This window comes from Coregonus lavaretus (assembly GCF_964263955.1).
Source record: "Coregonus lavaretus genome assembly, chromosome: 13".
NCBI lineage: Eukaryota > Metazoa > Chordata > Actinopteri > Salmoniformes > Salmonidae > Coregonus > Coregonus lavaretus.
The window spans coordinates 38,926,664-38,945,046 of NC_140000.1; the positions used below are offsets into that span (position 1 = coordinate 38,926,664).

The 18,383-nt window shown below is 42.9% G+C and overlaps 1 protein-coding gene across 1 annotated transcript in view; it reads right to left on the bottom strand.

Moving 5' to 3' along the window:
• The window catches only part of dock4b (dedicator of cytokinesis 4b), a 137,517-nt gene that overhangs the window by 84,516 nt on the left and 34,618 nt on the right, over positions 1 to 18,383 (bottom strand). Inside the window, exons 2-7 of the mRNA XM_084175424.1 lie at positions 13,267 to 13,350; positions 10,604 to 10,644; positions 10,238 to 10,293; positions 9,772 to 9,868; positions 9,193 to 9,341; positions 8,594 to 8,678 (exon numbers count right to left, since the gene is read on the bottom strand). Of these exons, the coding sequence (XP_084031550.1) occupies positions 8,594 to 8,678; positions 9,193 to 9,341; positions 9,772 to 9,868; positions 10,238 to 10,293; positions 10,604 to 10,644; positions 13,267 to 13,350 (512 nt within the window). The remainder of the gene's footprint in view (positions 1 to 8,593; positions 8,679 to 9,192; positions 9,342 to 9,771; positions 9,869 to 10,237; positions 10,294 to 10,603; positions 10,645 to 13,266; positions 13,351 to 18,383) is intronic.

The following is an 18,383-nucleotide window of genomic DNA, read 5'->3' on the forward strand; positions in this document are numbered from 1 at the left end:
GATCCTAATGGTCGGTATATTATTGTGGCTGGTACACTGAATTCAAAACCAATAACCTTGGTCAATTTATATGGACCCAACTTCGATGATCCAGTATTTTTTCAAAGGGTATTTAAGGCCATACCAAATATCTCGGATACAAGTGTTATTGTTGGAGGTGACTTTAACTGTACGTTAGACCCTCTTTTAGATAAACAGCTATCAAGGTCACTTCAACAATCAAATGCCAGTGTCTGTCTAAATACATTGATGACAAACCTTAACATTGTCGATATTTGGAGACTGACGCACCCAACAGACAGGGATTATTCTTTCTTCTCATCAGTTCATAAATCATATTCCAGAATTGACTATTTTTTGTTGGACTCCAAACTAATCTCAGCAGCTGAGTCGGTTACCTATCACCCCATTCTAATTACGGACCACTCTCCTCTGTCCATGGTGCTGAAACTCGACAATATGTCGACAGGTCGGCGACCGTGGCGCTTAGACGCATACCTGTTGAAAGATGAGGCTTTCTGTCAGTATTTGGAGGAGCAGATTGCCTTTTTCCTCAGTACTAACGACACGGGGGATGTTGACGACTCCACCCTTTGGGAATCTCTAAAGGCTGTGATTAGAGGTTACATTATTTCTTATACATCAGAGAGGAAGAAACGTGCCAATACTAGGCTGAGAGAAATTGAAAGGGAGTTAGGGGAACAGGAGAACGTTTTTAGGACAAATTCCTCGTATACAGTCCTTGAGAAGATCACAAAGTTAAAGTATGAATACAATACCATCCTTTCGAAACGGGTGGGCTCTTTACTTGCTAGAACGCAACAAAGTTATTTTGAACTGGGGGACAAACCACATAAATTATTAGCAAGACAGCTAAGGCATGTACAAGCATCTAGAGCTATTCACAAAATAAAAGACAAGAAGGGTAAAATAGTAACAGATCCGCAGGACATTAATAAATGCTTTGCACAGTTTTACTCAGAGCTATACCAATCAAAATGCGATGCTACTGATCCACAAACTATGGAACGCTTTCTCGCTGATTGTGAACTTCCTAAACTAGACAGGGGGGCAGCTGCCGCACTCGATGCAGGGATAACCTTAGATGAAATTAACACAGCGATAGCACAATTTCCAAACAGCAAGGCCCCTGGGCCCGATGGATATGTAATAGAATTCTATAAGAAGTACTGCGCTAGTCTATCTTCACTTATGCTGCGAATGTTTCAACAATCCAAAGAAAATACCAAACTCCCGCAAACACTGTATGAGGCTACAATAGCCCTGATCTTGAAAAAAGATAGAGATTCCATGGAGATGTCGTCGTATCGCCCCGTGTCGTTACTCCCCATAGAAAACAAGGTGTTGACAAAGATATTGGCAAACCGATTGAAAAAATATATTTCCGACATTATACACCCTGACCAGACAGGTTTTATCCCGGGCCGACATATATACTACAATTTGAGACGCCTTTTCAACGTAATGTATCATGATCATAAAGTTGAGGCAGTGGTAATAGCTCTTGATGCAGAGAAGGCGTTTGATCAGATTGAGTGGAAGTATATGATGTCGGTTCTGGAGCATTTCGGATTTGGAAAGGAATTTATTAATTGGATAAGAATTATTTATGCACACCCAATGGCGTCCGTGGTGACCAATCAGGAAATGTCGCAGTCATTCCGCCTGTTCAAGGGGTGCCGACAGGGGTGCCCTATTTCGCCTGCTCTCTTCGCTATAGCCATGGAACCCCTTGCTACGCGCATTCGGGCATGTGCCGATATAGCTTCTGTTAAAATAAAAGACACACAGCACAAAATTTCCCTATATGCAGACGATGTTCTTTTGTTTTTGTCCAAGCCTAAAACGTCTATTCCACCATTACTTAAATTGATAAACACATTCGGCTCCTTCTCTGGCTACAAGATAAACTGGCAAAAAAGTGAGATGATGCCAATATCACGGCCTGTGGATATGCAATTTCTGCAATCTACCCCGCTTAGAACAGTGAGGGACAAGTTCACAAGCCTTGGCATTGTAGTGACAAGAGACCTTGACCAGCTATTGAAAGTGAATTGGGACATGAAAATATATCAGCTTAAACAAAATATAGATTTCTGGAAAACTCTGCCTATTTCCTTGGTTGGTCGTATAAACGCTATTAAAATGGTTGTCCTACCCAGGTTTCTTTACCTCTTCCAATGTCTACCCAATTTCATACCACAAAGCTATTTTAAGAAACTGGATTCAATAGTAACTCCATTTTTATGGGATAACAAGGCAGCCAGAATTGCAAAGAAGCATTTATGCAAGTACAAGATAGAGGGGGGCTTTGGCCTTCCTCACTTCAAACTGTATTATTGGGCTGCTAATCTGAACATTGTGTCTTTCTGGAGGGAAAGTTTACCTGAGATGAGACGGAAGGATATGCCTTCATGGCTTTTGATTGAGCAGGCCTCCTGTCAACGTTCCTCACTCCCTGCACTTGTTAATAGCCCATCATATGTGAAAAAAGCCACTTATGACTCCAATCCAGTCATTTGTCATACTCTTAGGATCTGGAAACAGATTAGGGATTTTCTTAACATACCCACTGTGTACATAGACAGCCCGATTAGCCGGAATCATGCTTTCCACCCTGCAATGGATGATGTGGTGTTTTCACAGTGGAGGGAGAAGGGGCTCACAACAATTGGTAATCTATACATAGATGGTCAGTTAGCTTCATTTCAACAACTACAGGCAAAGTTCAACATGCCAACAACACATTTTTTCAGATACCTCCAAATCAGGAATTTCTTAAGGACACACATCCCACAGTATGGCATGAAGCCAAATAGTCCTACATTAGATAGCTTGATCCTTGTCAAACCCCATTCAAAAGGGTCGGTCTCCAGACTGTATGATGTGCTACAGGCCCACATAGAGGTATCCACAGACACCATTAAAAGGGCTTGGGAACAAGAACTTGGTTCAGAAATCTCAAATGAGGACTGGATAGAAGCTCTCAGGAATATAAACCACAGTTCAGTGAATGCCAGACACAACCTTGTACAGTTTAAGGTGATACACAGGTTACACTACTCAAAAGTAAAACTGCATAAAATATTCCCGGACACCTCACCACTGTGTGAGAGGTGCAAGCAGGAGGAGGGGACGTTGTCCCACTTATTCTGGACATGCCCTAAATTACAGGCTTACTGGGCTCTCATTTTTGATTACTTATCTAAGGCCTTTGATAGAGTTCTAGCCCCAGACCCATTGATCGCTCTGTTTGGTACAGTTGATGGGAATAACCAGGAGGGGAAAGCTGTCTCTCTTTGTACTCTATTAGCCAAAAGGCTCATATTGCAATTTTGGAAATTGGAGACTGTACCTACCTTTGAAATGTGGTTACGGGATTTAGGGAATGTAATCCATATGGAAAAGATTCGATACAACACCTCCAATAGAAGTCCATTGTTTTACAAAATATGGCAGCCGATACTGGATAAATGGTCTAGTCCCGCTTCATAACTGGGCTGACGATCTGCTGCTACTCTGTGCTGTACTCCACTCAATATTTATTTTTGGCTGAACTACACTGCTTGTAATGACTATATGCTGTCTTCTTATACACGTACCACCTAATAGGATTTTGTTTTATTTTGTGTATGTGTGAGTTAACTTTTGTTTTGTCCTCTAAACTGGCCATCCCATCCAACAGTACAATGAATGTCATTGTTTGTATTGCTGTCTCTTTTACTTTATTTTTATTGGAAAATAATAAACATATTATAAAAATTAAAAAAATATGCTGCCCTCTTTGTAGAAATAAACAGATGATCAGTCTAACACACACACGCATTAGGAAATGTGCACACACACAATCAGCCATGTCAAACTGGGATAGAATGAACAGTAGCACAATGTACCGACAGCATCAAGCCTAATGCGCTCTTAAGCACTGTATAATAATGTATTAACTCAACCAGATCTACAGTATATCTCCACATTATTATCTGACACAGCAGTGTGTGGGGTAGTACTGTAAAGGCGTCCCGTGCTTCCAAGCAGAAACAGTTTGGAAGAGTTTGTGCATATACAGTGAGGGAAAAAAGTATTTGATCCCCTGCTGATTTTGTACATTTGCCCACTGACAAAGAAATGATCAGTCTATAATTTTAATGGTACGTTTATTTGACAGACAGAATAACAACAAATCCAGAAAAAAGCATGTCAAAAATGTTATAAATGTATTTGCATTTTAATGAGGGAAATAAGTATTTGACCCCTCTGCAAAACATGACTTAGTACTTGGTGGCAAAACCCTTGTTGGCAATCACAGAGGTCAGACGTTTCTTGTAGTTGGCCACCAGTTTTGCACACATCTCAGGAGGGATTTTGTCCCACTCCTCTTTGCAGATCTTCTCCAAGTCATTAAGGTTTCGAGGCTGACGTTTGGCAACTCAACCCTTCAGCTCCCTCCACAGATTCTCTATGGGATTAATGTCTGGAGACTAGGCCACTCCAGGACGTTAATGTGCTTTTTCTTGAGCCACTCCATGACCCATTTTCAATGCCCTGGCTGATGGAAGGAGGTTCTCACCCAAGATTTGACGGTACATGGCCCGTCCATCGTCCCTTTGATGCGGTGAAGCTGTCCTTTCCCCTTAGCAGAAAAACACCCCCAAAGCATAATGTTTCCACCTCCATGTTTGATGGTGGGGATGGTGTTCTTGGGGACATAGGCAGCATTCCTCCTCCTCCAACCACGGCGAGTTGAGTTGATGCCAAAGAGCTCGATTTTGGTCTCATCTGACCACAACACTTTCACCCAGTTCTCCTCTGAATCATTCAGATGTTCATTGGCAAACATCAGACGGGTATGTATATGTGCTTTCTTGAGCAGGGGGACCTTGCGGGCGCTGCAGGATTTCAGTCCTTCACGGCGTAATGTGTTACCAATTGTTTTCTTGGTGACTATGGTCCCATCTTCCTTGAGATCATTGACAAGATCCTCCCATGTAGTTCTGGGCTGATTCCTCACCGTTCTCATGATCATTGCAACTCCACGAGGTGAGATCTTGCATGGAGCCCCAGGCCGAGGGAGATCGACAGTTCTTTTGTGTTTCTTCCATTTGCGAATAATCGCACCAACTGTTGTCGCCTTCTCACCAAGCTGCTTGGCGATGGTCTTGTAGCCCATTCCAGCCTTGTGTAGGTCTACAATCTTGTCTCTGACATCCTTGGAGAGCTCTTTGGTCTTGGCCATGGTGGAGAGTTTGAAATCTGATTGACTGATTGCTTCTGTGGACAAGTGTCTTTTATGCAGGTAACAAGCTGAGATTAGGAGCACTTCCTTTAAGAGTGTGCTCCTAATCTCAGCTCGTTACCCACCAGCCGAACTGAAGCATGCTGACGCCTTAATACAGATTATTCACAGCTCACTGCACAAGTCTGCATAAACTGAGGACAGAAAAAGACTAAAGCTCTCATCTTCCTCAGTCACTGTCTGTGTTGGTGCCCAGAACAAGGACAAAAAGAAGGACTGGTGGCTAACAACTAAACATCGAGCCAGGACCCAATCCAAGTCTTCCTTGCACTCTTGCATGCACTCACTCACTCCACCAGATGGCTGCTATAGTCCCTGCCAAAGGCCGCCCTGCATTCATATTCACTTTTCTTTCAGGGAGAGGACTAATAGAGGTGGAGGAGAGGAAGATGGAGGGATAAAGGAGGAGAAGAGGGGGCATCAGCCAGGCATTGAGACATTATGTTTTCTGCGGTTTACGTAACAGGGTTAATCTCCCAGTTTAGTTTAATCTGGAATGAATAGGTTTATGTGAGAACTGACAGAATTTCATTAGCAGGTTTCTTCTCTGTCTCAACTATACAGTACGTTAAGCAACCGAGGGGAGACAATGTCTTATGTGACAGTTTCTGCCTCACTTAATAGAGGAGGGGAACTAGTATAGTGTAGTATTGTAACTCAACTAACCGTTCAAATATTGTTAATATAACACCATCCATGTTGGATTTCTATTTGTCATATATTTTTCAACTGTACTGTGATGTTTTACAAAAGTTCTGAACCTTTCTATTCTCATTGTTTCTACAGTTTGTGGATTGAAAATAAACATTTTGCTAAAAGTATTATTATATTATTGATCGATTGACTATTACTTTTCAGATCACCCAGTAGTGCTATCTGCAGGGTCAGCTCCATGCAAATATTGCAATCCTTCAGCCATTCCTGGACCTGTGTCCAGAAACAAGCTACAAATGGACAGTTCCAAAACAAATGATCTAATGATTCTGTCTCTTGACAGCCAAATCTGCAGAGCTGGGAAGATTGTATCCCCTATACAAATAACATTCTATTGGTAGCAAGAATTTTATATAATAATTTACATTGAAAAATTCTAAATTTTGAATCCGGCGTTGTTTTGCGTGTCAGTTCATAAACACTATGCCATGGAATCGGTACGTCAAAAATCTCTTCCCAACTAGTTTGCAATCTATATGGGACGGCTGTCAATCTTTTGGTCCTTAAATGAAACTGGTAAACTTTTTTATTTATCACAATTTTCTTTAACCAATTATGTTCTTTAATGCAAGGCCGACAGACAAGTTCCTTACTTTTTCCTCCTTCCACTTTCCTCTTCCATTTTTGCGGTAATGCTGCAATTATTTGGTTGTAATTTTGGGTAGAGCAGACATTTCCATATGTTTTTGTTAGCTGCATGTGCGACATAACTCCACCATTCCTACCGATAATATCATTTACGAAGATTATTATTTTATTTTATTTTTTTCTCAAAAAATAATGGTTTTTTATCAATTAGTATATTTGAGTTTAACCACAATATTTGTTGCAATATTTGTTATATTATTTCTGGAGGATTAAATTGAAATTGCAACCAACTTTCTATGGCTTGTTTTAGAAATAGTGATATTTGGGAGATTATTTCCTTTTCAAACACCTGAAAGTGAGGGGTTGTAATCTGAATAAAGGGAAAAAGTCCCTTCTTGAACATTGGGTGAGACAATCTTACTAGTTTGCTAGAGAACCAGTTCGGATTTAAGTATCATTTTTGTATGACTGAAGCTTTTAGTGATAGGTCTAATGCTTTAATATTTAATAATTTCTGTCCTCCTAATTCATATTAATTATATAAATAGGCCCGTTTAATTTTGACTGGCTTGCCGTTCCAAATAAAATGGAAAAAAAATTTCTCATATAATTTTAAAAACTGTTCACTTGGCGTAGGCAAGACCATAAGCAAATAGGTAAACTGGGATAATACTAAAGAGTTAATCAGGGTGATTTTTCCACAAATTGACAGGTATTTACCTTTCCATGGTAGGAAGATCTTTTCTATTTTTGCTAACTTTCTATAAAACAAATTTGGAGTGAGATCATTTATTTCATTTGGGATATGTATTCAGAGTATATCAACATCACCATCAGACCATTTTATTGGTAAACTACATGGTAATGTAAAAATTGTATTTTTTAGTGATCCAATACGTAATATAGTACATTTATCATAATTTGGTTGTAATCCAGAGAGGTTAGAAAATGTAATGAAATCTAGATCCTCTATGAGGCTGTGGAGGGATTCAAGTTGTGGATTTAAAAGAAAACATGAATCATCAGCGTACAATGACACCTTTGTTTTTAAGCCCTGGATTTCCAATCCCTTGATATTATTGTTGGATCTGATTTTAATAGCTAACATCTCGATGGCAATAATAAATAGATATGCCGATAGTGGACAACCTTGTTTCACTCCTCTTGACAGTTTAAAACTTTCTGAGAAATAGCCATTATTTACTATTTTACACCTAGGCTTACTATACATGATTTTAACCCAATTCATAAGAGATTGTCCAAAATTGAAATGTTCCAGGCATTTATATATAAACCCCAGTCGTACTTTATCAAATGCCTTTTCGAAGTCTCTAGTAGGCCTGGCTTCCCAGATTTGTCATAGTGTTCTATTGTTTCCAGTACTTGCCTTGTATTATCTCCAATGTATCGCCCATGTAAATGTCAGACAATACCTTTTTAATTCTATGCGCTATACATTTTTCCATTATCATGAATATGGTGGCGTTATTATTGTTTTGCATCCATGACGACAACAGTAATTGTTTGGTTCTTCCCCCTTTGTATCTTCCGTCTCAGTTCCTAAGGAATTACTGTAATTTTCTACATCCTACACGCTGTAATGGAGATGCATTAGACTTTTATTTATCTCATCCCTCACTCCCCTCTTTCTCATCCCCATGTACCTTCTTTGTTTAGCAAAAAGGATTAACTGCTTTAATTACATTGTGTGGGAAAAGAAAAGCCACCTCACATCAGGATATGAGCATCAGGCAGGGGATATGGTTGCTATGGTTACGGGATGGGAGAGGAAGGCGGGGGGGGGAGGCGCACCTGAATTACAGAGGAGAATACTGGCACACACTCTCCAGTCATTAGGGCTAGCTATGTGGCTAATGCTAGAGAAAGGTATAGTGGACAGTGGATTGATGAGGATAGTGAGTGGGGAATAAACAGTAACAAGAGAACAGTGTTCCTGGTTTTGGGAATATAACTCACCAGTTTGAAGAGTTCTGTGACACTGATCTCGTCTGGGTCCACCATGCTGAACTCCCTGCGAGGTACCAGGTCCAAACTCAGCTGTCTGGAACACACACACACACACACACACACACACACACACACACACACACACAGCACTGTCAGTGCATCAAACCATTTAGACAGGACACACTTGACAAAACTGCAAGTCTGCTATGTCTCACAGGGACATAGAGGAGTAGAGGGGTACCCACACACACTCTCCAATCTCCCAGGGATAGATCAGTCTTTCAAAGCATGGGATGGTATAAGACTAGGAGAGGCAGGGGGAGCCGTCTGTCGTCTGTCCACACCCAACAACAAGGGACTGACGGGTGTCGTTTTATCCCTTCTGCCCGGGAGATAGACACGCAGTGGAAAGTGTTTGTGTGTGTGTCTGTTTGATAGAAAATGAAAAGTGTGTGTGTGTGTATGTGTCTGTTTGAATGTGTGGTGTGTCTGTTTGAAGGAGAACGGAACTGATTGAGCACAGCATGTGCCTGGGGAGGGAGTGTGACATTCAAAGACAGGGACTGGGGACTGGGATGCAGGAATGTTTCTCTCTCGCCACTACTCACTCGTTTCCCCAGTCCAACCTGGCAGTGATGTGCTGTTTGACGTCTTTCATGCGGTCGTTGGTGAGGTGACCAACCAGAACCTGTCTCCTCAGGTCCAGGATCTCATTCATCACGTGCCACAACCGATGGAACAGATCCCCCTCATTCTTCTACAGAGAGAGAGAGAGCGAGAGACAGAGAGACATATCAGAGTAAAGAAAATGGGGCCAGACAGTCAGCCTTCCATAACAAATAATGCATCACAAATTCAGACTTTCTGTCTAACAAGCACAGGTAATTTATTAGGGACACAAACACAAGCAATGTTAATATGCAGAAAAAAGCTTCCACTGTTTGCTGCAGGGAAAACAGCTGAGGCAAAATGTATTGCCCACTAGTTGAAAGGTATTCCCTGTCTGCAATGGTTAATATTCAGGTCTATTCTCCACTCTGCAGGAGGTGTGGTGTACACATGGGAACATGCACATACATGCGTGTGTGTGTGTGTGCATGCATGTGTGCGTGTGTATGTGTAAATTCATGCATGTCTGTGCGTATTCCTGCATGCATTCCTACATGTGTGTGTTGAACACTCTTTACCACGTAGAGCCGTTTCCACATGGCCCCCCAGTCTCTCAGGGTGGATGTCATCTCAGTGATAACAGAGTCCTCTGTGGGGATGACAGTCTCAAACTGCCTGTGTGTCAGAGAAAGAGAGAGGGACATCAAATTACTACAGTTAAAATACACTATCACACACACACACACACACACACACACACACACACACACAGATAACAATGCAGTATCATTATGAGAGGCTGGTAGAAGAAGCACTTAACCTCTGTTCTGTTATTATGACGTTAATCTGTTTATCTAACGTTTCCTTTCTACAGAAATGACATAAACCTCCCTCACCTTCCAGACTGGCTGATCTAATAAGGCTGTTTGCCTTCTCAGAGAAAGACACAGGGAAACACAAACAGACACACACACACACGCACACACACACTGAAACAGACACACACACACCCACCCACACACACACAATACACTCATTACTTACCCTTTGTTCTTGATATGGGCATTCTTCAAGTGAATGTAACTGCATGGGAAAATACCCTGGGGGGAGAGAATAAACAAACTAATGAATGTTGAATGTCATTCTAACTGTATCATTCAACAGTACTACCATTAACACATTATGTTAGCGAGTGTAAATGATGCATATAATCAATACAAATAAATGTACTTGTGTGTGTGTGAGCGTGTGTGTGCGTGTGTCAACTTGACATTATTAAACTATGAGCCTCTCCCTATTGACCTGCTTGCTGCACAGCCCTCAGATCAAAGCAGAGACCTGATATTTCTGAAACTGAAAATAGCAGCTGCACTGACAGCTTCAATTCACACAAAATAGTCTCTCACCCACCTTGACATTTGGATTCTTATGGACGAACCCCCTGTACCAGCCTGAGGAGACAAAAAAAAAAACATTTTCATCATGTCACCGTGACTTTCAGACCCACTATCTTTCCTTCTATCGAAGAGTCTGTGTGTGTGTGTGTGTCTACTGAATTAATAGATAGCATTCCTATTATGATTCTGAAGATTGGCTCTTCTGCGCTCTCAGTTAAAATGTCAACCACCAAATAATCAATTTCATTCCATCACTACAGCATCTGATATGGGAGTGGAGAGTAGGAGAGGAGAGAAAGAGCTGTCTGGTTAAGTAATGGCTGCCTCTCACTGCCAAACAAATGACTGGGGCTGTGTCTCAAATGGCACCCTACTCCCTGTATAGTGCACTAATTTTGAACAGAGCCCTATGGGATGCAGCCCGGGTTACTGAAGCATCGCCACTTCAGCTCCGACCACACCAGTCGTAGAGCTGTCGAGCTGTAAAACAAACACCCAGCTGGAACACTTTATCACGGGAGGCTGTATCTGTCACTGCACTGTTTACTGCAGCCTACCAGGCACGGTGTTACATGGCACTGAGCACCCAGTATTTGTTGTGGCCACCGGCCAGGCTGGTGAGCCAGGGGGTGTCAGTAGCACCAGGGGGTGTAAGTAGTACTAGTAACCTAAGGTCATAATGTGCTACTCGGTCCAGCACCTGTCTGTGACAGTGCTAAAGAGGTATGAGTGATAGAGACAAGGTGAGAATGAGTCTCACTGTGGTATTGCCTACTGAAGGACCTCTGCTTTTAGAAGTCTTCCTAGTTTTTGCTTGGCCAGAGTGTCAGAGAAGAAGCGGTCGTATGTTACCGATCACACTTCATTTGAGTGATCACACTACAGTAGCAACTTGATGACACAGTACCAGCAATGGCAGAAGCCCTTTTTTAGTAACTTCTCTCCTCTCTAGTACAGAATAGATAGACCTTCTTGTCAACACCCTGTCTTGCCTTTGGGTTGTGGAAACTGGTACAGATTTTATTTCTTCCCTCCATCCAAACCAACCACATACACTATATGACCAAAAGTATGTGGACATCTGCTCGTCGAACATCTCATTCCAAAATCATGGGCATTAATATGGAGTTTGTCCCCCCCTTTGCTGCTATAACAGCCTCCACTCTTCTGGGAAGGCTTTCCACTAGATGTTGAAACATTGCTGCGGGGACTTGCTTCCATTAAGCCACAAACGCATTAGTGAGGTTGGGCACTGATGTTGGGTGATTAGGCCTGGCTCGAAGTCGGCGTTCAAATTCATCCCAAAGGTGTTCGATGGGGTTGAGGTCAGGGCTCTGTGCAGGCCAGGTAAGTTCTTCCACACCGATCAACAAAACATTTCTGTATGGACCTCGCTTTGTGCACGAGGGCATTGTCATGCTGAAACAGGAAAGGGCCTTCCCCAAACTGTTGCCACAAAGTTGGAAGCACAGAATCGTCTAGAATGTCATTGTATGCGGCAGGGTTAAGATTTCCCTTCACTGGAACTAAGGGGCCTAGCCCGAACCATGAAAAACAGCCCCAGACCATTATTCCTCCTCCACCAAACCTTACAGTTGGCACTATGCATTGGGGCAGGTAGCATTCTCCAGGCATCCGCCAAACCCAGATTCATTCGTCGGACTGCCAGATGGCGAAGCGTGATTAATCACTCCAGAGAATGCGTTTCCACTGCTCCAGAGTCCAATGGCGGCGAGCTTTACACCCCTCCAGCCGACGCTTGGCAATGCGCATGGTGATCTTAGGCTTGTGTTTGTCTATGGAGATTGCATGGCTGTGTGCTCGATTTTATACACCTGTCAGCAACGGGTGTGGCTGAAATAGCCGAATTCATTTGAAGGGGTGTCCACATACTTTTGCATACATAGTATATATTAGATGTCAGATCATTTCCTTCAGTGAGTTTGGAATGCATCATCAGCTATCTCAGATGGATCTGTCAGTCTGTCTGTCCTTCAGCAACAAGAGGAAGTGAGATCATGCCGCCCTGAGAAGGGAGGAAGGTTGTGTCAATGCTGTGTAAGTTAGCTGGGTGGAAACAGGAAAGTGTGACGGGCGCCTGCTCTGCTCTGTCTGAAAAATGTTACCTGGAGTGTGAGTGCCTCGGCCTTAAGGCTCACACACTCCTTAGCAATACACAGGCAAGCAGGGACACACACACTGGCAAGCAAGCACACACACACACACTCCTTAGCATGTACACACACACACATGCAAGCAAGCACACACGCACAAGCTCTCAGTCTCTTTGTGTCTAAGGCAAGCAAACACACACACACACACACACACACACACACACACTCTCTCTCTCTCTGAGCTCAATGTGGGCGGGAAGCAGGAAGCGAAGTCTTCTCCCTCTCGCGGCACAGGAAACAGTAGCAAACTGAGAGCCTCCACAAACGTTTATCTCATCAAAAAGAAAAAAAACTACAAATGTCTATTAACATTTCATGTGCAACACAATACCCCTGGAGGGACGGACTGGGGAAGGAAACATGGCCCAACCTCAAAGGTTGACTACAGCCCCAGCAGCAGCAGCAGTCGCAGCCCATCTGTGAGTCACAGTGGCTATCTGTGAAGCTTGAAGGGGGGTTCATGGTTTATGTGGGTGTGAAATGAGTAGAGGTTATCAGTTACCTTCACATTTCTCCAGGAGCTGCACCGTGTCCCCAATCTCCAATGGCAAGCCATGCTGGACCGTCCCTCGGAAACTGGCCAGCACTGAAACACAATAGAAGACACCTACTTTAATACCTGTGTGTAGTTTTATGTTTGTAACTAGGTATCACACACCGACTCGACACACAGTCACAAAAAAGTCATAAATCACTCTCTTTTCATGTCACTAGAATTGAATCCGAGCACAACTGTCTTGACTTTGAGGTTGTGATGTGATTTGTTTCTAGTGTTCTCTGGGCATAGAGAAAGAGAGAAGTGAATAGCCTGCTGGCTGCTGGTAGATTGAGTAAGCCTAGAATGCTATTTGGCCCTAAACAGAGAGTACACAGTGGCAGAATACCTGACCACTGTGACTGACCCAAACTTAAGGAAAGCTTTGACTATGTAAGACTCAGTGAGCATAGCCTTGCTATTGAGAAAGGCTGCCGTAGGCAGACCTGGCTCTCAAGAGAAGACAGGCTGTGCACACTGCCCACAAAATGAGGTGAAAACTGAGCTGCACTTCCTAACCTCCTGCCAAATGTATGACCTTATTAGAGACACATATTTCCCTCAGATTACAGCGATCCACAAAGAATTCGAAAACAAACCCAATTTTGATAAACTCCCTTATCTACTGGGTGAAAAACCACAGTGTGCCATCACAGCTGCAATATTTGTGACCTGTTGCCACAAGAAAAGGGCAACCAGTGAAGAACAAACACCATTGTAAATACAACCCATATTTATGTTTATTTATTTTCCCATTTGTACTTTAACTATTTGCATATTGTTACAACACTGTATATATACATAATATGACATTTGAAATGTCTTTATTCTTTTGGAACTTATAAGTGTAATGTTTACTGTTAATATTTATTGTTTATTTCACTTTTGTTTACTATCTACTTCACTTGCTTTGGCAATGTTAACATACGTTTCCCATGCCAATAAAGCCCTTAAATTGAATTGAATTGAAAGAAAAAACGAGAGAGGGAGTGAACAAGCGAGCAAGAGAGAGAAAGAGAGAGTAACATCTCAGTCGATCAGCACAGAGCACTTTGCTCTAACAGCATCTAATAGCTGGGTTAGTAGTGAGGAGTGTCGACAGATGCCATTCACTGTGGTTCTGAGAAACAGGACATGATATCAGCACTCAGAGAATTATCCAAGCTGCCACACACTGACACACTCAGGGGTAAACACATCTAATAGGGTTTGTACTACGGCATGGAAATGAGGAAGACTCGAGTCAGGCAAGGGTTTTGGAGAGGGTTTCATTTCATGGGGCACAGGGCAATCTTGTGTAACTGACCTGGCTGCAAAGTCAGTGGAACTCAAATTGGGAGGTTCCGCTACATTAAATACAACTAACTTCAAACACACTTCACTTGCACCGTGCTAACTCTTGAACCACATGGTAAATCAAAGAATAACTGACAACACATCCAGACTGAACTCCTGGGGCACATCAAGACCCTGGGGAGAACGAAACCTAAATCTGTCCCTCTCCGAGGGAATGCCACATCAGTTCTACCAATTAAATCACAGCGTGGACAGTATCCTATCTGTGAAAACCTAGTGTAGTCCACACTGCATTTTCATATTTGGACTCAGTTCCCATGTTATCCTTAACTCAATCACAAAACACTTATTTGAAGCATTTGTTTCACGTGTTCAATTTGACTTTGTAATTAAAAGGGGGGTTAAACACACCAAGTCCAATGCATGAATTATACAAGTAGAGTTTTCCAGCTGCAGTGTACTAAAGGATGCAGCTTGAAGTAGAGTTTTGACAGAGCTGAATCACTTCCTGGTAATCCATTCCCCAGCTGTTGTCTGTCTGCTAACTGGCATGGATCTTTTCCAGAAATGTTGGCACTTGAAAGGTGTTCACTCAGCAGAGAATATAGTTTTTATTTCCTCTCCAGGGGAGTGGAGGAAGTGCCGCCTTAAAGGCAGGACAAACAGGACAGCGCACACACACACACACACACACACACACACACACACACACCCACCACAGTGTAATAAAAAGATGAACTGGGGCATAAAAAACAAATATAACAAAACCACAGATACACAGATATGAAATGTGTACATAAACACACACACACACAGCCGTGGTCTCATAGCCTCATAGTGGTGAACCTGTCACGCAGGGGCAGGGCCCCCATGTTTCCAGTCGGCTTGGTCTGAAGCAGGAGTTCAGTCACCACAAGCTGTGCTCTGCTCCGCTGTGACACACATCTACTCGTGGGCAAACGGCTGTTCCTATTTCTGACCAGGCAGCCTCGATCATGCTGCACTAACTTAGACATTACGTAAAGACTGCAGGAAACTGAAAAAAAGAGACACAGAGGAATTCAGGAACTGGGATAAAAGTCACAAACTGAAATAAAAGTCATGGACTGAACTATGACTGAGATCCATTAACTTATATTACACTATCTTCTTCAGACTTGAGATGTAATGACTTTTATGTCCAAACGGGAAGTAGGTAACTACGCTCCATTCCTGAGCCTAGGTAGAGACTTAGTTGCACTGACGTCCAGTAATCTACCCATGGGCTACGTGCGACTCCGTAAGGATCAGCCGCTCCTGAGTCTCTCACCTTGCCCTAATCCTACGGCAGTCCCCCAAAGCCAGAGAGAAGACTGACTGTGTAGTCAGTGTTCTGCCAAGGGTGGATTGGGAAAGGCAGGCAGATCAGTACAAAGAGTGTTTGTGTGAATTAGGCTTACATGTCCTTTAGGCTGCCATTTGGAGTCTAGGCCTGTCAAGTGATCCTACAGTTGGTTTGTCGGTCTCCCTCTAAGCTCCTTATAGAAACATGATGCAGACCACTGGTTCAAACAGGCTTTGGTGGGGTTTGTTATGTTGTGTTCAAAGGCACTGGGTTTCACAGGTTGTACTGAATTTATCAAGCAATTCCAGGTTTTCAACTAGCTAGGTATTACACAGACCTTGGTGTCATGTGTTCATACCATGCAAGATGTAAAAGGTAAGTAGCTACCGATTGAGTGTGGCAGGCATAACAACAACGTTTGAAAGGATATTAAAACAGTTGTGTTGCATGAACCAGACAGAATATTCAGAGAAGACAATGAAACATACATAGCAGGTTCTTAGTACAGAGAGTATCTGCCAAAAGAACTAGAAAAACAACCTGCAGTCGACTGTGCAAATAGTGTTCAAAGGCTCCATAAAAGTGCTTTTAACAGCCGGCCTCACCCCCTTTCTCTCCGATTTGTGTTCCGACAACGAATCACACTCGTAATCCACTCCTCCGTCATCAATTACTCAACACATCATTAATATGCTAATTCATTGCCACAGACACGGGTGGTCCATTGACCCTGCTGCCAGAAATGAGCAAGCATGCATTTTGCATTATTCAGATGTGTTGTGGTTGGAGTCCTACTCCAATCCACACATACTGCAATCTAATGTAATGTAATCAGGTTAATAAATAATGGAGAGAACGGGACCGCACTTGAGTTGCAGGAAGTTGCAAAACAATTCATCAGCAGTAAGTGATATTCAAAATGGAAGGTGACATCCCTCGTTTTTCCCCTCCTCTTATCCATCCCTCCTCTCATTCCCTCTACTCCTTTTTCTATTCCTTCGCTATGTGCAAGGCTACGAGTTGAGGATGGTTAAGTCCTGCTTTATTTATACTCTGGCGCTCTGCAGAATTTACATCTCAAACCACAGCCATCTGCTTGGGTTTGACTTCATAACCATGAAACAGTTGCGTTTCATAATGGGAACTCGGCTGTCAGAGTTAGAATATCAAAATTATCTTTAGAAAGTTCTCAACAGATCCTTAATGTTCTCTGGCATAGGGCTGGTAGTTGGTACAGGCATGCCATTGTGGCTTGGACATGGGTAGAGAAACAGCATTATTTCTGCCGTACATTATTATTATTTCTGCCAATCGGAAACAAAGACAGCATCTGTCTGTCCAAGTCTAAGACCGTCTTTATATTACTTTACTGTGCAATTTTCTGGACTCGACCATGGCCAAAATACTCTCTATTCTAGCTATGCAAATAAACATGACAGAGTAACCCAGAATTAACCATGTTGTTTGAATGGGTCCCAACCCATTATGTCCCAGTTCTAGGGAAACATTACAGTTGGACATTCTTTTCAATGTGTAGAACAGGCATGAGTCTTAAAATACCCACTCCTAACATACTTTTCCACTGTGTTATTGACACAAGGCAATGACTCAGCCCCTGTGGTTAAGTACACATGCCTACAACCCTCAGCCCCTCCAAACACACTAAGCAGCTTTGGGGCAGAGAAATGTATGTGTGTGCATGTGTGTGTGTATACGCGCACCACAGTCCAGTGAGACATGGGGCACGAAGCTTTGGGCCAAGCCTGGTCATCTGACAGAGTGCTCTAACACTGAGACAGGGATTAAAGAAATGTCGATGCGCTTCAGCTCTCTGCTCTCTCTCATAAAGGTGATTTCCTGGGGATGAGATTCAACCCTGGAAGAGGCCGCTATGCATTTTAAAGCAGGAGGACTCAACAGGGGCTGACAGCATGAGAGGAGGCAGCAGACGCCTGCCTCACAGCATAGAGTATATGCACACACACACACACACACCTGCCTCACAGCAAACAAACAAACACACGCCTGCCTCACAGCATCCAGACGATACGGCCGTGAAGCGAGAAGACCCACATTGCGCCACGCTGCATCCGCTCAGCTACAGAGATATATATAGGCTCTCTCTCTGTGTCTGCTAAAGAGAAGGAAAGACTGGCCAATGAAAGCTAGACTGGCGAAATCGCTCACGAGGAACGGCTTTCATTTCACCTTTTCCATTTCCAGTTGTCCTTTCGATGCCTTTGTATGTCGAGATAACAGTGATGAGCAGGCTCGGGGAAACAAGCGCTCGCTGGCAACAATAGCCTTCCCTCGAATCACAACGCTTCAAAATGAGCTTTCATAAAATATAAGTGTATAGCTTCTCTGAGGTGGCAAGGGCACGCACAGAATATAAAGGAATAAAATGTAATTACTACAAATAACTGTGAGCAAAAGAACATCATCCCGGGATCCATAATGTTAG